Source organism: Myxine glutinosa, chromosome 1, assembly GCF_964187855.1.
Source record: "Myxine glutinosa chromosome 1, kmMyxGlut1.1, whole genome shotgun sequence".
Taxonomy (NCBI): Eukaryota; Metazoa; Chordata; class Myxini; order Myxiniformes; family Myxinidae; genus Myxine; species Myxine glutinosa.
Window position 1 is genome coordinate 423,034,226 of NC_136261.1, and position 27,113 is coordinate 423,061,338.

Below are 27,113 nucleotides of genomic sequence, written 5' to 3' on the forward strand. Positions count from 1 at the left end.
TCCTGAGCTTTCCCCACCAGCACACTTTGTACGAGTATGGTCCAGGCCTCCTCCGGCCAGTTTAATTGTCGAGCCACTTTCTCAAAGTGTGGGAAGAATTTCGCGACTTCCTTTTCACTGAACGGTGGAACCAGCCTCACATGTCTGCCCACATCCCAGGTTTTCTGGTGAGGTGTCGACCCCGTCAGCAAGGGTGGTGCCTCTCCCCGTTCTCTCATTAACTCCAGCTCCTTGACTTTGATTTCTTGCTGAAGCTCCATGTCACGTTCCTTTAATTCCCTTTCCGCTTTTCTCTCCTCTGCTTCGAGGTCCCTTGCAGCTCTCCTTTCCTCTGCTTGTTCCTTTTCTCTTCTTTCCTGGAGTTCTCTTTCCACTCTCCTTTCCTCTGCTTGTTTCTCTTCTCTCCTCTCCTCTGCTTTCCTTTCTTCTTCTGCTAACCTTTCCTGGAGTTCTCGTTCCACTCTCCTTTCCTCTGCTTGTTTCTCTTCTCTCCTCTCTTCTGCTTTCCTTTCTTCTTCTTTTAACCTTTCCTGGAGTTCTCGTTCCACTCTCCTTTCCTCTGCTTGCTTCTCTTCTCTTCTCTCTTCTGCTTTCCTTTCTTCTTCTTTGATCCGTTCCTGGCTCCGTAATTGCAACTCCAGTTTCCGGAGCTCCACGTCTTCTGGTTCTTCGGGTAGCCACTCCCAGGCTAACTCGTCCCATGTTCCTAATCCCACCATAGATTGTATCACCGTGGCCTGCAACTCTGCCTTCCTCAAATTAGTTCGGACCTCCAAGTTAAAATGTTTGGCCAATTTCAAGAGATCCGACTTTAGCAACGCTCGGAACTGTGCCTCACTCGGGGTTACCCCAAAGTTCTGTGCCACAAACGCCATGGTGCCTATCGTTAACACCTGTTAACCTTCACCCCAAGACTTTCCCCAATTTCTCAAAAAAAAATATTACCAATTAATAATTAATTAATAAATTTTAATTACCAAAAATATTATTATTTTATTATTTTATACACTTTTAGATCCCGGACGTAGACCCAATTGCGAAACCGCAAATCGTAATTTGGACGAGCCCCCAATTCTGTTACGTGGTCCTCCCGGTAACTACCTGGTCTTGGCGACCCCCGGACCGTGGGAGGGACCCCGCCAGAAAGATATATGGTTTATACGCTTTCGTAACGCAATCAATATGAATTCCGGTCAAGAAGAAACCCCACACCAAGGATCCGGAATAATCAATAATATATTCACTGAGCAATCAACAACCATCAACAATGCACAATCAATATTACAACCATGTGAACTCATCTACACAAACTCTAAGATGGCCATCTTAATCTTATACATTCCTCACGTGAGCCCCACTCCTGACTCCCTCCGTGGTCAATGTCTCTCCTCTCCGCACACGGGCGGTTGAACGAGCCCCGGGCGGACGTGCTCTAAACGTGCCGTCTCGGACTGGGGCCGCGGCTGCAGCGCACCTCCTTGCCAAGCCACGGGGCAAACCCAGCGCGGCGTCCAACGTGCGCGAGGCCCCAAGTGCGACTCTTACGCGTCCTTGTAGATGGGCAAAAACCCAGCGCGGCTTCCGACGCGAGCGAGGCCCAACGTGCGGACCCGTACGCGTCTTTGTAGACGGGGCAAAACCCAGCGCGGCTTCCGACGCGAGCGAGGCCCAACGTGCGGACCCGTACGCGTCTTTGTAGACGGGGCAAACTGTCCCGGACGCTTGGTTTCGTGCCCGAACTCACAGTGACTGGACGTGTCCAAAGGTATGTACCGCCCAGGTAACTCCTCTCGCCAGACGTTTCGCAACGGCGCGTTTTCCGCGCAGCGTAAGGTCGATTCCACCTTCTCGTCGTCGCGGGGCGAGGAAGAAGAAGCCTTCCTTTCCCTCGTGTCTTTTCTCCTCCCTTTCCCGTCACTTCCGCTTCCGGCCACTTCCGTTTCCTGCCACTCTTTCAGAAGGGCTTCTGACCCTCCAACCACAACAACTACACAACAACTTAATATACTACACACGGAAGCAAACACCTGCATGGTAATTCACATACATTCACATAAATATGTAACAGTATGTTTGTATGTCTGTGACCGCTGTTTCTCGACAACCACGGGTCCGATATACTTTAAACTTGCCAGGTATATTGCTGGGGACCCGAGGATGTGCCTTTTCAAGGTTTCATATTAATCGGACAAGTACTTACCGAGCTATGTCCAAAAAACGATTCAACCAATCAGAGAGCAGCGAGTTATCGCGTGTGCCGAACGTGGCGAACACACTCTGCCTCGGACGGCACATTTGAGAGCGTATTCATTTATTTCACGTTGGCAAACTATGTTGCCGCTATGTTGGCGTTAAACTATGTTTTAAAACTAATTAAAACCATTCCATGTAAATAGAGGGGGGGGGGGGGGGGGATTGTCACTGTACTCGCAAGCCGTTCGCCGTTCGCTTTGGCGTTGCAAATGGACCAAAACATTTCATGGACCAAACCATTTCATGTAAAGCGTTCGCCGTTCGCTTTGGCGTTGCGAATGGACCAAAACATTTCATGGACCAAACCATTTCATGTAAATAGAGGGGGGGGGGGATTGTCACCGTACTCGCACCCACGCACCCACGTACCCACGTACGGGCATTGCACCCACGTACGGGCATGCCCTAGTTAACTAAATTTCATTAACTGCAGTACAGTATTGGGTAAAATCTGTTATCTTCTCTTATCCATCATCTGTTATCTTCTCTTAGTCATCATCTCTTATCTTTTCTTATCCACCATCTCTTGTCCTATCTTTATCCACAATCTCTTATCTTCTCTTCTCCACCATCTCTTGTCTTATCTTATCCACCATCTCTTATCTTCTCTTCTCCACCATCTCTTGTCTTATCTTATTCACCATCTCTTATGTTCTCTTCTCCACCATCTCTTGTCTTATCACATCCACAATCTCTTGTCTTCTCTTATCCACAATCTCTTGTCTTATCTTATCCACAATCTCTTGTCTTCTCTTATCCACAATCTCTTATCTTCTCTTATCCACCATCTCTCATCCTCTCTTATCCACCATCTCTTATCTTCTCTTCTCCACCATCTCTTATCTTCGCTTGTCCACAATCTCTTGTCTTTTCTTATCCACCATCTCTTGTCCTATCTTTATCGACAATCTCTTATCTTCTCTTCTCCACCATCACTTGTCTTATCTTATCCACCATCTCTTATCTTCTCTTCTCCACCATCTCTTGTCTTATCTTATTCACCATCTCTTATCTTCTCTTCTACACCATCTCTTGTCTTATCATATCCACAATCTCTTGTCTTCTCTTATCCACAATCTCTTGTCTTATCTTATCCACAATCTCTTGTCTTCTCTTATCCACAATCTCTTATCTTCTCTTATCCACCATCTCTCATCCTCTCTTATCCACCATCTCTTATCTTCTCTTCTCCACCATCTCTTATCTTCTCTTGTCCACAATCTCTTGTCATTTCTTATCCACCATCTCTTGTCCTATCTTTATCCACAATCTCTTATCTTCTCTTCTCCACCATCTCTTGTCTTATCTTATCCACCATCTCTTCTCTTCTCTTCTCCACCATCTCTTATCTTCTCTTGTCCACCATCTCTTGTCTGTTCTTATCCACCATCTCTTGTCTTTTCTTTAGCCACAATCTCTTATCTTCTCTTAGCCATCATCTCTTATCTTCTCTTATCCATCATCTCTTATCCTCTCTTATCCACCATCTCTCATCCGCTCTTATCCACCATCTCTTATCTTCTCTTATCCACCATCTCTTATCTTCTCTTATCCACCATCTCTTATCTTCTCTTATCCACCATCTCTTATCTTCTCTTATCCACCATCTCTTATCTTCTCTTATCCACCATGTCTTATCCACCATCTCTTATCTTCTCTTATCCAACATCTCCTATCTTCTCTTATCCACCATCTCTTATCTTCTCTTATCCACCATTTCTTATCTTCTCTTATCCACCATTTCTTATCTTCTCTTATCCACCATCTCTTATCCATCATCTCTTATCTTCTCTTATCCACCATCTCTCATCCTCTCTTATCCACCATCTCTTATCTTCTCTTATCCACCATCTCTTATCTTCTCTTATCCACCATCTCTTATCTTCTCTTATCCACCATCTCTTATCTTCTCATCCACCATCTCTTATCTTCTCTTATCCACCACCTCTTATCTTCTCTTATCCATCATCTCTTATATTCTCTTATCCCCCATCTCTTATCTTCTCCTATCCACCATCTCTTATATTCTCTTGTCCACTATATCGTATATTCTCATATCCACAATCTCTTATCTTCTCTTATCCACCATCTCTTGTCTTCTCTTATCCAACATCTCTTATCTTCCCCCATGCAAAACCATGATCTTTTCTACCACGATTAATACAACCCAAATCCACCTTTTTCAAATTCCATTTTTCTTTCCTGAAAGTCCAAGTAGTGTCCATTTGTTTTATACCGTTTCCAACCCCTCTCCCATCAGCAGATCTACTACTGTACTTCTTCTCTACTGTTGGTGTGTTTCCCTCTCGCCCCCCTCTTTTCTCCCACTCCCTTTTTGCATGTGTTACGTGCTCCCCCACAACCCCATGGTCACGGTGTACTACCGTGCCCCGAGAGGAGTCACGGCAGAAAGTTGTGTTATTCTGTATGTCAAAGATCAATGGTGAAGCCACACCAATTGTTACAAACAAACAAATATTGTATTAAGATCATACAAGAATAACAGTACAACAACAATAGTAATCAATTGTACAACCAATATATTGTTACGGATCTCTACGTCGGCCCTTTTCCCCTTAAGAAGGGGGGGATTAATCCCCTTGTTTATGACTGACCGACGTGAGTCCTGAAGTTGCCCAGCTCCCTCCGGAGAGGCAGGTGAGCAACCCCATTCGAGACCGCGGACAAGATGTTAATTGCCGAGCGGCTTAGCAGCCGCGGCACGAACCATTAGCAAGTAACTGACCCGATTCTTAGCGTTGGCCAAATCGTGCCACACGTGTTCAATGATGGAACCTCTAAAATGAACGGATGCGAAGAAAACAAGGCAGAGTAAGGAGGAACAGGAATTTATTACTACTATTTGCACAATCAAAAGAACCAAGGAGAAGGAAGGATATGAAAATAAAGACAGAAGGATGGTAGGATCAGAAGACACAGTGCAATACTAACTCATCTAAACAGGCTTAACTTATACCCCAGGACAAGACACACAAAACAGACGACAATCAGACTTGCACGAATGGGGAATGAAGGCAGGAACGGGTGGCTGGAAGGGGAGGAAGGTTCAGCTGGAGGTGGATGGCTGGATGGACGAGGAGGTGGGATCACAAGGCGGGAAGGATGCGGGTGGTTGGTGTGATCCCGGCTCGAGTTGAGCAGCCGCCGACTTTCCCCAATCGTCTCCGCACGGCGACGTTGCTTCGTGGCCGCAACTGCCGTCACCTCTGTCGACGCTCAAAGCTGCGGTGGTTAAAACTGCGGTTTGTTCAAAGCTGCGGTTTGTTCAAAGCTGCGGTTTGTTCAAAGCTGCGGTGGACTCCTTTGGGTGAACTCATCCCTTCCCTCGTGGGGGCGTCACGCGACGGGTTATATAGGGCCACACCCTGGAATCTTCGCGAACCTGCCCAATCGTTCTCTCTCCGCCCTCTCAAGCCAAACCCCTCGTGCTTGGTTGGTTGATCGGGGCTGGCTCACTCCTCCTCCGATGACGAGGGGCGGAGACACGCCTTTCTTCTCCAAGTTGGAGCACATGGCAATGGCGGCGAATGCAGTTGGCAATAGAGGCTTTGAGGGAATTGAAAGGGGATCTATCTTATTTCAATTCGGTGCAATGCAGAGTCAATTAATGGGGAACACAGCCTTAAACTAATACACATAATAAGGAAATAACTATTTAGAAGGGTTTATGGTGGCCTACGTGCATGTATATGGACTAACTAAGAGGACGACCTTTGACCTTTACACTCAAAACGGAGATATTTACAAGGAATCATTACACTACTCAGGGTGATATTTACAACAAGATTCTCAAATCCGCAACACTGCACCCTCATCCTCCAGGCACGTGTTCGGGCCTATAAAACTTTAACTTAGTGTGACACGTAGGTGTAGTTCCCTCTACATTTAACCTGACCCTGAGTGTGACGGTTTTAAAACACAAATAAGTATGTCCCTCTGCTGCATTGCACCCTACCTAACAGATTCACGCCCACAGGATAACCGAATTGTGGAATGGTTCTGAAACTACACATGAACGGTGGGGAGCATTATTTACAAGTGACGTTGGACTGTTTACAAAATGCAACCCAGGACCTGTGATTGTTCTTTTGGGGGGGGGGGGGGGAGACAGCCTGCGCTGCATCGACGCACCAGCACCAATAAAGAGCACCATAAAGCACCAAAAACGCACCAGTCGGTGCACAGTCACCACAGTTCAAACAAAAATAAACAAACCCTGCTGGTGGTCTTGTCTCTTCGGCTCCCTCTGCTGGCCAATGTTCTTCCAGATGTTGTGTTTCTTCGTCTCCTTGCTGGCGGCCTATTTGAACATAATAAAAAGCACAAAACGTGTCCACTTTTATTTATGGCCCACAAGGGCCGACTAGGGGTGGTTCACCTGTGTGGCATAGGTGCCACGTCACGGAGGTCCACAAGCAAGATCCTGGGCCATCGTGGCCGGTCCCAGCAGAGGGGCCATGCCCCAACCCTTGGGGTCCATGATTGGTGCTCACCCACAGACATGTGGTCCATAAGTGGTGCATCGACGCAGGCAGCTGGTTGCGGGGGTTCGGGCACACAATGGCGGACTCCCGCACGCTCCCATCGGTGCCCAGAGAGCACGATCCATGGGTCGGGGAAGGAAGACAGAGAGGACAGGTGAGCGAGGGGTAAGGTCAAAAGGGTACACATCAATAAAGGCAATGCAAGGTGAGGTGCGCCTGGAGACCGAGTGGAGAAAAGCTCATCCCTATCGTACGTCGCCCCCCCTGTTACCTACTCTACCCTTGCCCATACCCATATTTACAACATTCTACACATTACACTACAATTTACAAATCCGTCGCTACCGTCACGTCTTCCCCATATTTCCCCTATACCAAATTCATCACCACAATCCCTTTAATCCAAAATTTGCCATCACCAATTCATCATCAATCCTCATAAGGAGGGAGAGATGGCACATCAGCACAATGTCACACCCACGTAATGATGCGTCTCACAATCCAAACATTTGCACAAAAATAATAAAACCAACAAACCATGGCATGGTGTGGAGCACCGTCGTTACCTCAGGTGAGTGGATGCAGATGGTGCAAGGAGATTTCAATCCTAACTATCCTCTAAATGACTTTAATACACTTTACACTACCCGGGGTCTTTCCCTGCCAATCCATTGGCCATCTTACTCTATGCGGTTTTAAGAACCAAATTCCCATTGACTAAACTGTGGTGCTTCATCAATTTGGGGTCTCACTCCCCCGATTCAACTCCCTGTGCCTTTGCACAATTTCAGGACTGGGTCGTGTGGCTCTCCCAGCAGGTCTACCTACCTGCACACCTCCACCACTGCAGTTGCCTCCGAGCTTATGTGCTCCTTACCCTAACCTATCTACCTGGGGAAGGCCCTCTGGCGCTCTCCCCACTCGGTGCCCTCTGGCACTGGGCTACCCGGGTTCGTCCTCCGGATCCTCGGGGCCCATCCACAACTATACAGGCTCCCAGAGCCCACCTGTGGCCTCACCTGGCCGACATCCTCACAGTGGTGGAGTGCCCATTTAACTACACACACTTACCGGCCACACGCCCAGCCATTTCCACGACACTAATGCACCCATCCAAACATCATTCTTCCACACGCACCACAGATGCCAATATCCAGCCACAATTTACCAAATCCCTCTACCTAACTCTTAAACTACCCTCCCCGGGTATTCGTGATGGGGTCCATCCTTCCCATACACACCTTCGCACCATCCACTCCACTCCACAGTTTTCACCATACTCACTCCACACCATCCATTCCATACTCCATATATTCCATACTCCATGTATTCCACACAACCATTCTCACCTGTATTGGCACACCTGTGCCATCACACCTGGTGCTTCCTGCACCCTCCTTCCTCCCAGGATTCTTCAATCATTCCATACAATGCACAACCACAATTGTTCCTCATGCACTGCTCCATACACTTCCACGCTCAATACAACTCACCATCACCTCACACTTTTCACAATACGCTACTGAATACACCTTAACACACACACACAGCATCATCTGATCTACCTGGTGCCCTTCTAACTTGGTGCTCCCCGTCGTCCCTTTAAACTAAGCACATCCCACGTCGTTATCATCCATTCTAACCTCTCTATGTCCCCACTACCTGTCCAATGTCGCTACTTAAATCTACAGTTACCTATGGTCATCTTCTCTAGATCCCTATCATTTTATCCTAACCATCCCGGGCGAGCTTTCACTGCCATAAACCCCATAGCTAGCGCTCATGTGCCCCATTGGTGAGGGATGGTGGATTTGCCATCCCTCCACATCGGACATCTCTTCTACCAATTTTGCCATCAAATTCCAACCAATCAAAATTTGCCAATTACTGCCAATCATTCTACCAATCATCAATCTGCCAATCAAATTTTGCCAGTCACAAATTCCCTATCCCTACCAAATGTCCTTTAACTTGAGCCTCGGTGCGTCGTTACATTTCCAAAGCTCGGCTTCGCAAAGCCGAGCAATGAATGCGGGTGGTTCGTTGCCGGCAGTTGGATTCGTCCGGCATTCGGTGCAGGGAAGGGGGCTTATTCGGGCCGAGATTCCACGCACCATCTCGGCACGGAGCCGTCCGATGGCCCGATCTCGCCCTGCCGGAATGCCTCAACGACAAGGGGTCGCCATGCCGACCCTTCCTACCAGGCCGCCCGCTCCACTTAGCGGAGCACGGATGCGACCATTTAGAGCGAGGCCCAGCGTGGATCCCGCACGGCGGTTCTTTCGAAACCACTGCGGTTACAATCCCCGCTGGTTCCCGCTGCACACAAAGCCCGGCATGAACTGAGGGCTCGCTTCGGCTAAAAGTCGACCTAACTGCTGCTCCGTTTAACGTCGATGCTTCACTTGCATGCTCACACCACGCGTTCCGTTCCTTATTCACACATCCAGGTGTCTCCATACTCTACGTCATTGCACCTTCTCTTACACACCCCCCAGGTACACTCATTATGCTCACAGCCTTCATCACACACCTGATCACCGCACACCTCGGCACACACTCGTCGTTCGCACACCTCATCAACACACCTCCTCGCGCCCACTCCTCGGTCACATCCTCTGTGACAACCACGGGTGTGCACTCTTCCGTGCACCCAATCACGTGCTTCACTATCAACTCAAGCGTGCATTCCCACACGCGCTCGACCATTCCAGGTGTGCTTCCTTTCATTCCAGGTGTACATCCTTCCATTCCAGGTGTGCATCCTCTCTCACCTGCTACAACCAACTCGTGCTCCATGTCACTCTCACTACTCTCACCACCACACTCGGTCGCGCATTCACCCTTACTCTTGACAGCGCACTCTGTAATCATGCACTCCTCTGTTACACACCTTTCCTGCACACACTCTCCCGTTACACCCTCCGTAACACTCACCACAGGTGTGCACTCTTCCGTTACATCCCCTGTAACACTCCCCATCACGCGCCTCAATGTGCCCCCCTGCACCTGCGCCACGACCAACTCACTCTCGACAGCACACTCACTCCTCGGCACGCACTTTTTCCTCACACACCCCATAGTCGGACATCCTCGCACACCTCCTCCTTCATACTCTGTACCTGTCACACACCTTACCAGCAGCCTCTCACGAACACCCGGGTCTAAACCAACACCCAAGTTGACTGAATCTCCCCTCACACCATATACATTTCCGAGTATATCGCCACTCACCTCGGCACCTCGTCTTCGCTCCTCCTCCGCCACCTGCAAACTCTTTATTTGGTTAGTAAGCACATCATCACGATTTGAGCACAGACCTTTCACCAATTCCATCACCTCCTCCTTTATCTCTCTCTTAGTTTCCCTCCATCTCTTCTTAATTTCACTCACCCCCTCTTCCACATCCTCGAACTTTTGCTTCACCTCTTTTATTTCCCGGTGCGCCCCCTCAATTTCGTCCTCTAAGGCCACGTTGATCGTTTCTATGTGCGTCCTCACCTCCCGTTCTTTCGTCTCCATTGCCTCTGTCACCTCGTCCAACCTCTTTGTCAACCCCTCATGTACCATCTGACATTCCCTCTTCGTCGCTATAAGTTCCTTTTTTATTTCTTTCTGTGTCGCCTTTAACCCCCCGATTACTGCAGTGTTCTTCTCCACTTGCTCCACTAATTCCTTTTGTCCCACCGTCAGCTGCTCTACTCCCCTCATCAGATCCTCTATGCCCCCCTGTAACCTAGCCGTTCTATTTCTCACCTCTTTCTCCATACGCCCTCACCTCGCTTTACCTCCTCACGTACCCCCGCGACTTCCTCACCCACACCTCGTCTGATCTCCCCCCCCATTTCTCCCATCTCCTTGGTAGAGGCTGCCCTCATCTGCTCCAAATCATTCCTCTTGGCATCCAATTTCGTTTCCAACCCGATTTTCACCTCCTCTATTTGATCTCCCATTTGTTTAATTTCCCGGGCGGATTGCTCCCCTATTTCCCTCAATCTGCCTTCCATCTTGTCTTATAGCCCTGTTAACCCATTCTTCACCCCTTTCATCCCGTTGTCTAACCCCTCAAATTTTTTGTCTAAACCCTCAAATTTGTTGTCTAAACCCTCAAATTTGTTGTCTAAACCCTCAAATTTGGCTTCTAGCCCCCCGATTTGATTTTCTAATCGCTCCCCCATCCTTTGTTCTAGACTACCCAACCTGTCTCTCAATCCCCCGATTTGATTGCCCATATCATTCCTCAAATTGTTTAACCCATCTTCCATCTGGCCACCCATTTCTCTTAGCTCTCGGGTGGATTTATCACTTTGGGCATCCATTTTGCCATCATTTGAATCATAAAGACTCGCATGTACTCTGGCATCTCGGGCTCGGCTGCCGCAACCACATGCGAAGCGCCGCAATTTTGTGCACCTGATACCCCCGCAACCACATCCTCATTTCTCTCCTCCTCCATTATTACTCCCACCTCCTCCATGGGGTCCTGGGTCGCTTCTACCCCCCCCTTCTAACTCACCCACCAGCATCTGATCGCCTTGAGCATCCATGGCACGATTTTTTAAATTTGGATGTTCTAAAATAAAATTTTGGGCCACTCGTAATTTGAGTGCATTAAGCGCACTTCAGGTCCGAATCTCGCTCCTGACACCAAATGTTGCGGATCTCTACGTCGGCCTTTTCCCCTTAAGAAGGGGGGATTAATCCCCTTGTTTATGACTGACCGACATGAGTCCTGAAGTTGCCCAGCTCCCTCCAGAGAGGCAGGTGAGCAACCCCGTTCGAGACCGCGGACAAGATGTTAATTGCCGAGCAGATTAGCAGCTGTGGCACGAACCATTAGCAAGTAACTGACCCGATTCTTGACGTTGGCCAAATCGTGCCACAGGTGTTCAATGATGGAAACCTCTAAAACGAACGGATGTGAAGAAAAGAAGGCAGAGTAAGGAGGAACAGAAATTTATTACTACTATTTACACAATCAAAAGAACCAAGGAGAAGGAAGGATACGAAAATAAAGACAGAAGGATGGACGGATCAGAAGACACAGCGCAATACTAACTTATCTAAACAGGCTTAACTTATACCCCAGGACAAGACACACAAAACAGACGACAATCAGACTTACACGAATGGGAAATGAAGGAAGGAACGGGTGGCTGGAAGGGGAGGAAGGTTCAGCTGGAGGTGGATGGCTGGACGGACGAGGAGGTGGGATCACAAGGCGGGAAGGATGCGGGTGGTTGGTGTGATCCCGGCTCGAGTTGAGCAGCCGCCGACTCTCCCCAATCGTCTCCGCACGGCGACGTTGCTTCGTGGCCGCAACTGCCGTCACCGCTGTCGACGCTCAAAGCTGCAGTGGTTAAAACTGCGGTTGGTTCAAAGCTGCGGTTTGTTCAAAACTGCGGTGGACTCCTTTGGGTGAACTCATCCCTTCCCTCGTGGTTGGTGCTTGGTTGGTTGATCGGGGCTGGCTCACTCCTCCTTCCGATGACGAGGGGCGGAGACACACCTTTCTTCTCCGAGTTAGAGCACATGGCAATGGCGGTGAATGCAGTTGGCAATAGAGGCTTTGAGGGAATTGAAAGGGGATCTATCTTATTTCAATTCGGTGCAATGCAGAGTCAATTAATGGGGAACACAGCCTTAAACTAATACACATAATAAGGAAATAACTATTTAGAAGGGTATATGGTGGCCTACATGCATGTATATGGACTAAGAGGCCGACCTTTGACCTTTACACACAAAATGGACATATTTACATGGAATCATTACACTACTCAGGGTGATATTTACAAGATTCTCAAATCCGCAACAATATATTTCCTATGATGGTACCATCAGGTTCGTACAATATAACTCACTGTGCTCCAAGTGAGCGAAAAGAAGAAGATTCCCAATGTCTCTAATCCCGGCTTCAAGCCAAAGATGCTTCCGGCTTCAAGCCAAAGTCGATCCGCTCCAGCGATCGTCAGAACAATGTCCAATCGAGACCAGAATCCCGTTGGGTTGGCAGTTACAGTCCTGCTGCCAAAGCTGCGCAAAGGCACTTGCAAGGCGACTGGGAAATCACAAGGCACCCTCCAGGTGACTGGGAAATCTCACCCTCGGGTCTGGACGTTTCACGGCTCACAGTCGGCGAACCGCAAATTAACCTTCAAAATCCACGTTGCACACACCCACACCAGATAGACGTCTGAATGCAGTGAAAATGGCTGAAGCGAAGCAAAGAAACCTTGCTGGACGCACAAAGCGCGCCAGTCAAAATGACCGACGGCCCATATTCGAGACGTAACGGCAGTCCACCAATTCTCTTCGGAATCGACCGCAAAACCTGACACGCAGGTTGATCTGTCACAGCGATCACAACTCTGTCGCAGGAATCCCTTTCCCGGTAAACCCGAAAGTTCGCTAGTGACTCCCGTTCGCCAGCATTTGCTCCAGAACTCGAAGCAGCTCCGCTTTCTTGTCGAACTCACTTGCGCCGCTTTCTTTTTCTTGCTTCCTCTTCTTCGTCATCCGGTTCCGGTTTCATTTAAAACATTCACTTTTTACCCTTTGAAAATAATAATTTCTATTTCTCTCAAAGACAACAATAATAATACATGGAATCAAAATTGTTTACAGTGGATGAAAACCACCACAATGGAAGTGACAAATCCGTAACACTTCCCCCCCTCAAGAAAGAAAGTTTGAACATAGTGAAAACTTTCTTTGCAGGCAAAAACTCTTTTAACAAACAAGAGTAAAACTCACACCCAAATCATCAATTCCCGTGAGCAACGATAATTAATATTTCCCAAAATAAAGCAACAAAACTTCCAAACAACCTACAGAAATTTCCAAAGTTAGTTCACTCTGGACAAAGCATCAGCAACGACATTGCCCCTGCCCTTTACATGCTCAATTTCCAAGTTGAACTCCTGCAAAGCCAAACTCCATCTCATCAACCTCTGATTTTTATTTTTCACTTTTTGAATGAAGGTTAAGGGGTTGTGATCAGTGAATACTTTTATAGGGAAGGTAGTAGTTCCCAGATACACCTCATAATGCTGAAGTGCTAGCAGGAGAGCAAGGGTCTCTTTTTCCACAGTGGCATAATTTGCCTGATGTTTGTTAAAATTTCTGGAGTAGTAGCACACCGGGTGATCCACTCCGTCCCCATCTTCCTGTAATAGAACTGCCCCAGCCCCACATCACTTGCATCAATGGCCAAAAGAAATGTACCAATATTCTGTCACAGGTCTTGTTCACTCCAAGGTGCCCGGTCAAAGGTGTCTCATGCGCCAAACTAAATATCTTCTTCCGGTACGGCGGTGGCACCACAATTTGGTAATGAACTTTCCACTCATCGTTTGCTGGCACCTACGGTGGTCTCCATTTCTCATGAGTATTTCCCCTCTCATGAAGTAACCAACAGGTATCTTCATAGCCTCTTCTTCTGCAACGTCTTTACCAATTAAACTCCGGAACCTTTTCCTTAAGTTCCTTGATGTCACTCCCTTTCCTATTACCCTTTTCAGAATTTTCCTCCAATACCTCTAAGGAACCCAAATCCACAAGACCTTCCTTCTCCTTCTCTTCAGAGCGCTTCCTACCCATAGCACGAGTCACTGCACAAGACGGAAAGATACCCGGAATCTCCTGCTCTAACTGTGTGGTGTTATTTTCCATACTGGGCTTTTCAACCAACATTGGATTACCAGAAACTTGACCACCGGCCAAATCATTCCCAATAATAAAAGAGATTCCCTCTACAGGAAGATTGGCTTGTAAACCTACGGTGACCGGTCCTGACACCAAATCAGACTTCAAATGGATGACATGAAGTGGAGCTTTAACATAGCCACCAACCCCCTGTAAAAGAACACTAACAGCAGTTGCCGTCTTCTCTGACAATGACAAAATGTCCTCAAGCATCAAAGATTGATGTGCTCCTGTGTCCCTCAATACCCTAACAGGTCTCTGGTTAGTCAAGTCTCCATCCAGTGACACAAACCCCTCTGAAATAAAAGGTTTGTAACCCTCTTGAACAAGGTCATTCTGTGATGCCGTAACTTTGGCATGGGAACCTTCACAAGGCCCTGTCCTCCAAGGACGATTTCTCGCATTTGCCAATGCATTCAGAGTTGTACTAGTCTGACTCCGCTCCTGATTTTTCCTTTTCAGGGCGTAACATTGGGACATCAAATGCCCAGGTTTCTTGCAAAAAGCGCAAGTAGGCCCAGAGGAAAAACTCATGGTTTGCCTCGACCCCCCCAGAATATAAGTCTGTCTTGGAACTGTAGACTTCTGATCCCTAAAAGTCGCGGTATCAGATTTGTCCTCATAGTCATTTCTAGGCCGCCTCCATGAATATTCGTTCTCCGCACCTGATTTACCATAACTCCCCTGGCTAACTCTAGGCGTGAAGTTAGGTTTGTGGAACCCCATCCTGTGTGTCAAGGCATAGTCATCTGCCACAGTTGCTGCCTCATACAACTCTGGTACTTTCTTTTCATCCAGATGTACTTTAATGTCCGTGTGGACACACTGTTTGAATTCCTCCACCAAGATCAAATGTCACAATAGTTTGAAGTCTTTCCCAATCCCCTTCGAATCACACCACCGATAAAACATGGTTTCCTTCATTCTGGCAAACTCCACATGGGTCTCACTCTCCCTCTTCCTGGCATTCCGGAATTTTTGCCGGTAAGCTTCAGGGACCAATTCATAGGCTTTCAGAATGGTTTTCTTCACTATCTCGTAATCTGCACATTGGTCAATCGGTAAAGCCGAATAGATATCTTGAGCTTTACCCACCAGAACACTTTGCACTAACATAGTCCAGGACACCACAGGCCATTTTAGCATTTGAGCCACTTTCTCAAAGTGTAAAAAAAAACTTGGCTACCTCCTTTTCATTGAAAGGTGCAACCAGCCTCACATGCCTACCAACATCCCAAGTGTTCTGACTAGTTGTTGAACTACCCGGCATGGATGTGACTTCTCTCCGTTCCCCCATTAATTCCAGCTCCTTGAGTTTAAGCTCCTTCTGATACTCCATGTCACGTTCCTTTAACTCCCTTTCGGCTCTCCTGTCCTCTTTTCTTCTCTCCTAGAGTTCTCTTTCCTGTTCTACTCTTCTTGCCTCGAGTTCCCTTTCAGCTCTCCTTTCCTCTGCTCTTCTTTCCTCGGCTTTCCATTCCAACTCTTTTAACCTTTCCTGGCTCTGCAGTTGCATCTCCATTTTCCGGAGCTCCACATTTTCTTTTTCCTCGGGTAACCAATCCAAGACTACCTCTGTCCATGTTCCTTGTCCCACCAGAGATTCTACCACCAATGTCTGCATCTCTGCTTTCTTCATATGAGCTTGGACCTCCAAGTTAAAATGTTTGGCCAATATCAAGAGTTCCGATCTTTTAAACGCTTGGAACTGTGCCTCATAGGGGACGCCACAAACTTTTCTGCATCAAACACCATGGTGACTATCAGTTAACACCTGTTAAGCTTCACACAAAAAATTTCAAATTTTTAAATTTATTAAATTTGGGAATGTTAGAAAAATTCCAAATTTGGGAATTTTGGGAATGTTAGGGAATTCTATCCCAGACTAGATTTAGGGAATTTAATCCCGGAATTTTGTCATCAAAGGCGAGCCCCAAATTTCAATTTGGGCCAACTTTGGACGAGCCCCCATTTTCAATTTGGGCCAATTTTGGACGAGGACCCCAATATCTCGGACGAACCCCCAATATCTGGTACGTGCTCCTCCCCAACCCCCTGGCACGGTGTACCTCCGAGCCCCGAGAGGAGTCACGGCAGAAAAATGTGTTATTCTGTATGTCAAAGATCAATGGTGAAGCCACACCAATTGTTTCAAACAAACAAATATTGTATTAATATCACACAAGAATAACAGTACAACAACAATAGTAATCAATTGTACAACCAATATATATTTCCTACGATGGTACCATCAGGTTCGTACAATATAACTCACTGTGCTCCAAGTGAGCGAAAAGAAGAAGATTCCCAATGTCTCTAATCCCGGCTTCAAGCCAAAGTTGTTCCGGCGTCAAGCCAAAGTCTATCCACTCCAGCGATCGTCAGAACAATGTCCAATCGAGACCAGAATGCCGTTGAGTTGGCAGATACAGTCCTGCTGCCAAAGCTGTGCAAAGGCGCCCTCAAGGCGACTGGGAAATCACAAGGTGCCCGCCAGGCGACTGGGAAATCTCACCCTCGGGTATGGATGTTTCACGGCTCACAGTCTGTGAACCGCAAGTTAACCTTCAAAATCCACGTTCCACAGACCCACACCAGATAGACGTCTGAATGCGGTGAAAACGGCTGAAGCGAAGCAAAGAAACCTTGCGCGACGTGCAAAGCGCACGAGTCAAAATGGCCGACGGCCCGTACTCAAGACGTAACGGCAGTCCAACGATTCTCTTAGGAATCGACCGCAAAACCTGACTCGCAGGTTGATGTGTCACAGCGATAACAACTCTGTCGCAGGAATCCCTTGCCCGGGAAACCCGAAAGTTCGCTAGTGACTCCCGTTCGCCAGCGTTTGCTCCAGAACTCGAAGCAGCTCCACTTTCTTGTCGAACTCACTCGCTCCGCCTTCTTTTTCTTCCTTCCTCTTCTTCGTCGTCCGGTTCCTGTTTCATTTAAAACATTAACTTTTTTACCTTTTGAAAATAATAATTTCTATTGCTCTCAAACGACATCAATAATAATACATGGAATCAAAATTGTTTACAGTGGATGAAAACCTCCACAACGGAAGTGACGAATCCGTAACACATGTTTTATGTGTTTTCTGTTTATGTCTTTATGTGTTGCTCTTACTCGTAAGAAGTAGCCTCCTCGTAAGTTTTGGAGCTAGCTGTCTAATTAGCAATGTCTTGTTTTGATACATGTGCTGGGAGGAGGTTGCAGTAAAGACATGGACCAAATTTCCTGTACCGGTGTGGTGTTCTGTTGATATTTAGATAATCCTTTGCCTCGACTGAATAAATGTCTTATTGACCCGATTTATATTTGGAAGTTTTAAACTTTGTGTCCTGAAAAAAACTGACACTGAATTGTTTGCAGGTGATGTCTGTCCTTTGAAAGTGGAATGCACACAAAACAACAACGATTCTTCTGTTTCAGAAGCTTTGAGATATGCGTCTGTAAAGGAAGAGTCAGATGTTCCTTTGACAAATGGCAGTGCTGCCTGTTCTACAACTAGTGAGTAGAAACCTACAAAATTACCATTCAGGGCTGAATTTACGAACGGCACTTGGTGAGCATCTTGTTACCACATGCGTAAACCTTAAACGTTGTTAAAAATATTGTTGTGTGCACACAGCTAATCCGCCCGTCCAGATCGCAATTTGTGACAGGAGATAAACAGCCAATTATTTGTGCGTGTTGAAACATCTGATTAGCCGGTGATATCTCGAACATACAATTTAAATTGTATGTTCGAGACAATTTCTCTTGAAAATCCTCTCTATCTCGTTGCTGATGACTCTGCTCTCTGTCGCTCCATTCTTCATCCCTCAGATCGGCAGTCTGCAGCCTCCTCACTCTCTGCAGACCTGGAGAAAATCACAGACTGGGCAAACAAGTGGAACATGTCTTTCAATCCTGAGAAATCTCACACTCTTACGATGTCTCTCCGAAAAGACCGACTGGACAACCCTCCCATCCACTTTCTGAATAATCCTCTCCAAGAAGTTCTGTCACTCAAGCTTTTGGGTCTCACTATCTGCCATGATCTTTCCTGGGAAAACCACATTTCAAATCTGGCCTCCAAAGCCAGTCGCCGACTGGGCATCCTCCGTCGTGTGAAGTCCTTCCTTGGCACACCTGAGCTCCTCAGCACATACAAGGCTTTCATCCGCAGCTCAATGGAATACTGCTCTCCCCTCTGGGCTGGTGCTCCTGCTTCACACCTAGCTCGTCTTCACGCTGTTGAAACCAAAGCATTCAGAATCATTGGAATCTCCCACGATGAAGCTAACTCCAAGGGCCTCTCACTCACTCACCGCAGGCAGGTTGGTGGTCTTTCCGTCTTCTACCGACTCCTCTCTGGCCTTGCCCCCCCAGCTCTCTCTCTGGGCTCAGTCCCACAAATATTCCTATAGGTCGCACAAGATCTGCCTGCAACCCTCTTATGGTTAAACTGCCAAAATCAAGACTCTCTGTTCACCTTCACTCCTTAATTCCTCTTTTCTCCCGCCTCTGGAACAAACTCCTTTACTCTCTTCAATCCCACTCCACCCTCCAGGTCTTTAAAACAGCTGTTCACCACCATCTCTTATCTTCCCCCATCCAAAACCTTGATCTTTTCTACCCCCGCTAATTTCACCACAATTCCACTTTTTTTGAAATATCAACTTCTGTCCTGGAAGTCCTTGGTGTCCTTGTGTTTTATACTTCTCCCACCCCCACCCCCCTTCCCACGCCTCCTCCCCCCAAGCCCTCTCCCTCCCACACATCTCCCTGCTCTCAAATGTTGTGTGCTCTCAAGTGTTTGTGTGCTTCCCCTTCTCTCCCCATCTTGTCTTCCGCTCCCTCTTTTTATATATTTTGTTTGTCTGGTTGATTTGTTTGTGACGTAAATGTCAGCTCTTTCACGAGCCTCGATTCAGTATAAAAAAAAAAAAAAAAAAAATGATACACTTGCACAGAATTGCAGCGTCACAGACAATTGTTGAAGGGGATTCAGCACATGGATCCTCATCGTAGGTTGAGCCAGGTGATCTTACACAGGATTAAGCAGCGATCAAAAAGATTCCTTTGAGAGTCTAACGCTGGACAAATTAAATATTGCCATATTTCTTCAGGGGATTGCATCTATCCTCGAAGATTCTCAATGCACGTCGGTGAACTGGTCTATTACTATCCTCTCTTCCTCCTCTTGAGCTAATTCAAGCACTCCTAACGCATCTATATGCTATTCACCATCCCATGTTAACTCCCAATTACAAGTCCTGCAATGCTCGCTTCAAGGCCTGAAACACACTCGATCATCGCGCAAGAACGTTTCTACACGAGTCTAATTCTTAAACACCTTTTGTAAATTCAGGCCATAATCTTTTGAATTCAGAATACCGTATATTCTAGCGTACATGTCGAGGTGGATTGCAAGGCAAATTGGATAGTTTCCCCATTTTTCTTTCCTTCATTCATAGATACATCGGTTAGGAGTATAAGATGAAGCAAGATGAACCACACTTGTTACCAAAACTGTCAGTCAATCAGAACCATACAGGTGCTAATTCCTCCCTCACACTGTCACAACTCCTTTGTCACAATTCCTCAACCCATCACCACCTCGCCTTTTGTTCTTATTCTCCTCATCCTGCCCTCCCTCCTTGCTCTTATGCAATCTGATACACTGTCAACAGCTCCCCCTACCTCCCCCTCTCTTGTACCTGATGTTCCCTCTTCTTTAATGGTATGGACCTCAAACATCTGTGGCATTTGCTCAGACTTGAAGGATTTCTCCATACAGGTTTCTTCTAACAAACCAAACTTGATCTGCTTAACAGAAACCTTCCTCCTTCAATATGTCTCTGACTCCTTAGTATCTCTCCCTGATTACTCCCTCCTCTGGTATGATAGACCTGAGCCTTGTCCTGGTGGCAGAGTTGCTCTCTATATGAGAACTCTATTCCTCACTCTTCCTGAACAAACCCTCTCTCCGCCACACCCCAGGAGTTTCCCCCTCCTCCAAATCCTTGTGGTGTCTGGTCAAATCCATTTCCGGTGTTTGTTCCCCTTCCATCCCTTCCCTTACCTCAAACGGCCACACACCTGACGCTGCACAAGAAAAAGCTGAATGCCTCAACTCTGTGCTGCCTCAAAATCTTGTGTCCCAAACCCATCTCTCTTTCTGTACCCACCTTACCCAGTCATACCAGGTTGCTCCTGGACTCTGTATCCTTCTCTCACTACAAGGTGAAGATTCTGTCATGCCATGGCTCTGTTTCTGCAACTGGACCAGATGGCATCAGCCCACGGGTCCTAAAATCCTGCTTTGCTGTGCTATCATGCCCTCTCTATGTTCTCTTCACCCTCTCTTTTGCTCAAGGTCATCTGCCATCAGCTTGGAAATCAGTCAATATTACCACTTTACACAAAAAGTTGCAAAAACAGATCCTTGCAACTACAGACCAACCAGCCTGCTCCAAATCATCAGCAAGATAAGGAATTCATCATTGCATCTGATATTAAATCCTTCCACTTCTCCAATGGCTTGATCTCTGATAAATCAATTTGGATCCAGACCAGGCCACTCTACAATGGACATGCTGTTTCTGCTGTCTCAACAATAGGTGGAGGTCCTCAATGCCAAATACGAAATCAGCGCCGTCTCCCTTGACATATCTCGTCATTGTGATATGGTTTGGCACCCCGCCCTACTCACCAAACTCTCTTCTTATGGTATTGATGGAAATCTCCACGCATGGCTTGCTGACTTCCTCTCCTGTCGTCGTCAATATGTAGTCCTCAATGGAATTCTCTCATCTCCTTTTCGTGTCCAGGCTGAAGTTCCTCAGGGCAGTGTTCCGAGCCCTGTGATTTTTCTCTTCTTCATCAATGATCTCTCTCTGACTCTCTTGAAAATCCTCTCTATCTCTTTGCTGATGACTTCACTGTCTGCCGCTCCATCCCCCAGATCGGCAGGCAGAAGCGTCTTCACTCTTTGCATACCTGGACAATATCACCAACTGGTCAAACAGGTTTTACATGTCATTCAATCCTGGAAAAACTCACACTCTCACCTTGTCTCTCTGAAAAGGCGGTTTGGAAAATCCTCTGTCACTCAAGCTTTTGGGTCTCATTATCTGCCATTATCTTTCTTGGGGAATAAACATTTCCAACTGGCCTCCAAACACAGTCGCTGACGGGGAATCTCCATCATGAGAAGTCCTTTCTTGGCACGACTGAGCCTCTCACCACATACAAAGTTTTCATCCACAGCTGGATGAAGCACTGCTCTCTCCTCTGGGCTGGTGCTTCTGACTCACACCCAGCTCAGCTTCATCCTGGAGAAAACCAAACTTTTAGATTCATTGGTATCTCCCACGATGAAGCTGATCCTTTCACACTCACCACATGCAGGTTGGTGGTCTTTCTGTCTTCTACCGACTCCTCTCCGGCCGAGCTCCCCCTGCTCTGTCTGTGCTCTGTCCCCCAAATATTCCTTCAGGACAGAGAAGATCTGCCATCAACCCTCTTTTGGTGAAACTGCCGAAATCAAGACTCTCTACTCACCTTCACTATTTCATTCCTCTTTTCTCTTGCCTTTGGAACAAACTCCCACACTCTCTTCAATCCCACTCTTCCCTCCAGGTCTTTAAAACAGCTGTTCACCACCATCTCTGATCTTCTCCCATCCAAGACCTTGATATTTTCTATCCCTGTTACTTCACCCCAGATCTACCTATTTCAAATTCCGACTTCTCTCCTGAAAGTCCTAATGGTGTCCATTTCTTTTATGGCCCACCACCCCCCCCCCCACCCATCCCCTCTCCTTTCCACAGATCTCCCTAAAGCCCTGCTCTTCTGTTACTTGTGTGCTTCCCTCTCTCCGCCCCCCTCTTGTCTCCAGCTCCCTTTATTATATGTTTTATGTGTCTCTGTTTATGTTTTTGTGCCTTATGTGTTAGCTTTTACATGAGCCTTGACTTTTTATACAATAAAATAAAATATTGTCCACCCTCTTGGAAATTCTGATCATGTCACCATCAAAGTTCAGGTTTCTTTTTCTTCACCACCAACTGTTGTTCATCGTGTCTATTGGACTGTCTTTCTATATAGCAAGGCTGACTGGGATGGCTTGCCTTCTTTTCTTGCCCATGTTCACTGGAACTCAATCCTTTGTCACCACCCATCTGAAGCTGCTTAGGAAGTTACTGAGTGGATCCGTGTTGGTATGGACGTCTTTCTCCCTTCTCGGACATACCAAGTGAAACAACACTCTCAGCCATGGTTCACTCCAGCTTGTTCTGCTGCTATGAACCCATCGCAATCGCTTTTTCAAACAGTGTCACTGTGTTGGCTTGAGTGAGGCACATCGTTTGTTTCGCCTTGCGAGCAACCACTGTGCACGATTATTGGAGAATGCCAATCGATGATATGCAGAATCTATTTCTAATTCTATCTCAAGTAAACAGCTCGGTTCTCAAGATTTTTGGAGAATTGCTAATAGCGTTCTCAACCGTAATCAATAATCAATTCCTGCCCTCTTCAATTTCCCTGAAGTGCTTACTTCTCCTATTGATAAAGTTAACCTCTTTGCTGAGCATTTTGCTGCAAACTCCACACTTGAAGACCACGGCCAAACATTGCCTGTTTGTCCTTCTCGTCTTGACACAAAGCTTTCCACTGTCATCGCCACACCCAGGAAAGTTGCTAAGATTATTCAAAGGCCTGACATTTGAAAATCTACTGCACCAAATAGAATCCCTGCAATTGTTTTGAAGATGTGTTCATTTGAACTGTCTTCTCTTCTCTCAAAACTGTATTGCTTGTGCATGTCAAAGTCTGTGTTTCCACTTAGCTGTAAGCAGGCTTCGCTCATCCCTGTCTTTAAAGGCTCCGGTGAGTAATCAGATCCTTCTAACTATCGGCCTGTTAGCCTTCTACCTGTTATCAGCAAAGGTTTGAATCCTTGATAGACTAACTCATGACTCATCTGGAAACCCACAACCTCCTAACTGATGTTCAGTATGGACATAGACAGTCATGGTCTGCTGGCGATGTTCTTCCCTAATCATTGAACATGTGAATGGGGCTTTGGATCATCGTGGAGAAGCTAGGGTTGTTTGTTTCGACATCTCGAAGGCTGAAATCATCTGGCATTTCTGGAAAATTGCTTGACACATTCACTGACTTCCTTACAAATCGTCAAATCTCTGTGGCCAATGAGGGACAGTAATCCCCTGTCCATAATATGAATGTGAGTCCTCAGGGGTCTGTCTGTGTTGGGTCCAATATTGTTCATGTTATATATCAATGATCTGCCTGATTGTATTCTTTGATGCAGATGACACAACACGATATACTACCTACCCAGGAACCTTGTCTCCTCTTACCCGTGACCAGCGGCGTCAGGAGCCAGCACGGGCCCCGAGGAAAACAACCTCGGGGCCCCCACCCTCACCATGTCTCTCTTTTATAACTTTCTAAGGAACTTTCTTTGATGAAAACCAAAAAACTTTTTAAAAACAAATGGTCACTTTTATTCAGCTGTTTGATCGAAAATATAGGAGAAAGCGAGACGTTTGGACCATTCGAGTCAATTCGCAGCCTCGTCTGTCAAACACTATTTCCCCCTAAGATTGAAAAAATAATACGTGAGACGATGGTTCATAATTTTTTTTGGACAAAGAGTATACAAACCGATTTCTTTGTAACGCACATTTCTGGTTAATAACCATTTTCTGTAAAGTTTGAAACTGTACCATTAACAGCGGCAAATGTTTTGTTTCCGGCAAGAAAAAGCAAAATCTTCATCATTTAAATGTAATGATGAGGAAATGAGGATCAGCCGATGAGGGGTTTCACTGTACTTTTTAAAAACAAATTACAGAAGCTCGGCCTGAGGCACTGATTCTTTCAGTCACTCAACACGTCTGGCAGTTTCTTCCCATCCATATACGATATTTGTCCCAAGGAGTAAGACTATAAGGTATTCTTCTGTTTCTTTTTCAATGCAAGGCATCATTCTGGAACAGCTTACCTGCATCCTGCTTTCACCTCTTTCTCAGCCTACCACAATTCAACAGGATGTCAATAGACTCCTCCTTTCTGTATAATGTCTAATATCTATACTTTCGTTTATGTAGCCCCCACCTCGAGTGGCCTTAAATGCTTTGTCGCAGGGGATATCTCATAAATATGGATGTGCATTGAGGGTACGTACCACATTTAGCACCGCCAAACCATTTGCACCCAAAGGAAACACGTTTGTAAAAGAGTGAGAACCCTGTGTCCGGAACAATTGATGTCAGGAGTGAGAATCGAATCTGGGGCCCTTTCAGCAGCACCACAAAAATTGTAAGGAGTGTAGGGTGAAATTGTACTAAAAAGAGTTATACAGCTACGTCAAGCCAAGGTGAGCAGGACCTGGTGGGCCTACTTCAGGAGGATATGGAGGAGCTAATTGCCCAGGAAGCTGTAAATGAATGTAACATTGTGGGAGAAGGACCAGGAGGGGTAGCAGTGGAGGTGCCGATGGCTATGGAGGACCCAACCCTCACCAGCCCCTGGAAAAGGCAGCGTGATAGCACGGATTGTGGGTTGCCGTTACCATCGCAGTCCGGCAATGACCAGGTGATGTTGTTGATTAGTCAACTAATGGCACAGATGACGATGAAAATGGATGAGGGACAAGGTGGCTGGCATAAGGCATGACATGCATGTGGGGCAGGCAGAGGTAAAGGCTGATATGAAGGCTATGGGAAATGAGATAGCCGCAATGTTCGAGGCTCCAAGGGGAGAGGTGAGTGAGCATGTGGATGGTGTCTGGAACGGGTTGGGGGCAGGTGAGGCTAGAATGATGCAGGAGACAAATGGGATAAAAGAAGCGGTGAATGGACTTAACCCTAGGATGCATTCGGGTACGATACCCCCACTCTTCCATTCGGGGGTCTTTTATGCCCTCAGGCTATGCTGTTTTTTTGTTTCGCTATAACTTTGTTGTAAAAACGTTTTTTACCCAAGATCTTTCATATATGCTTCGTAGAAAGGGTGGTGCATGTCCCTGTGTGTGTATATTCTTTGTTTTTCGTTGAGGATTGGGGGGAATTATTTTTTACATTTTTATCCCATCACATTTCCTGGGGGCATGATTTTGTTTTTGCGATAACTTTGTTATAAAAACGTGTTTACCCATAATCTTTCATATGTGCTTTGAATTAAGGGTAATACATATTCCTGTGTGAGGGTTTTTTTTTTTTTTCAGGGTCAGAGAGAATGTATTTTTAAGATTTTACCCCATTAATTCATTTGGGGGTCTTTTTGGACAGGTTTAGTATTTAGGTTATTGTTGGTAAAAACAAACCAATAACATGTAATTTTCTTTATTGCTGTTTTTTTTGGATGTATTCTTTTTATTTTTATCATTATTATTTAATACCCACTCCCCCTCCCCCCTTTACATAGCATTGCTGAATGTGTGTGTGTGAGATGTGTTCTGATGTATCTTCCACACCCTCTGACCCACAGGGCTCAAACTTGGCATGAAGAATGTTTGCTTCCCCAGAATAGTTTTGGAATTCGACCTCCTCCCACCCCCCCCCCCCCACCCCCACACCGTCTTGATTGTGTGGGTGGTGGGGTAGGTAAAGAAACCCTCGACAACACAGACGTATTTCCAAGACATGCATTTTCCAAAAAATCAATACAAAACATTTTCAACAGTAAATTTATTCTTATTTCTTGGTGATGGCATGGCATTCTTATGGATGGCATTTGTTACACAAAAGCAGGCTGTGCCAGTTGCACACATGCTGTGAGCATTTTTGGCATGTCGTGGAGATTTTTCTGTCCTGTTTTGTACAGTAAGTGCATATTTTCCTTTTTTTGGCACCACCTGTGGACATCTCGGCTGTTGGGCACCAAATGCCAAAAATCTCCATGGAATATTTGATGCTGCTTGGAAGTGAAGGGTTGTTATTCAGCCTGTCTTCCATATAAGGCATCACCATTTCCACGACAAGTTCTTTCAGGCACAAGCGGCATACCTTTGGATGGAATTCTGGATGTTATGATGAAAACAGCAGAAACGCATTCAGGCAGGCAACATCCAGGACGTTATACCACAGTGCCATGGACCACCTCCTGGTTTGTCATTTGCATGAATATGTGTGAACCATTTGATCCATGGTATCCACGCCACCTTTGGTGCTGTTATAGTAGCCCAGGTTTACCGGTGTGTACCCCAGTTTAGAATAGGTACACCGTATCCCTGCGTGTCGTAAGAGGCGACTAAAAGGGTAGGTGTCAGGAAGGGCATCCGGCCATAAAAAACATTGCCTCAAAAAGAGAACCATGACAATTACAACGAGATATGGGCAGGGTACAGCCCGAAGTACCCCGTGGGGGACCCCACTCCCTCTCGTCAAATGTCAAGGTGGGGAACCCGATCGAAACAAGGGTGGAAATCACTCCATTTATGACGACGAAAAGTCTGATGCCCGACGTGGAGATCGGTTTCTGAGGTTTGGGACGTGGAATGTAGGGACAATGACAGGGAGATCAGGAGAAATGGTGGAACTATTGGTCAGAAGAAGAGTGGACATATGTTGTGTGCAGGAGACAAGATGGAAGGGAAGTGGTGTGAGAATGGTGAAGGGTAGGCAGGGA

General features: G+C 46.5%; 1 protein-coding gene and 1 long non-coding RNA gene across 2 annotated transcripts in view; both read left to right on the forward strand.

Annotated features, from left to right (window-relative positions):
- Positions 1–27,113, forward strand: part of LOC144889633 (uncharacterized) — a 464,313-nt gene that overhangs the window by 55,435 nt on the left and 381,765 nt on the right. The gene's annotated exons all lie outside the window — the stretch shown is intronic.
- Positions 1–27,113, forward strand: part of LOC144888232 (uncharacterized) — a 114,885-nt gene that overhangs the window by 12,916 nt on the left and 74,856 nt on the right. Inside the window, exon 3 of the mRNA XM_078770598.1 lies at positions 17,838–17,975. Coding sequence (XP_078626724.1) covers positions 17,838–17,975 — 138 coding nt within the window. The remainder of the gene's footprint in view (positions 1–17,837; positions 17,976–27,113) is intronic.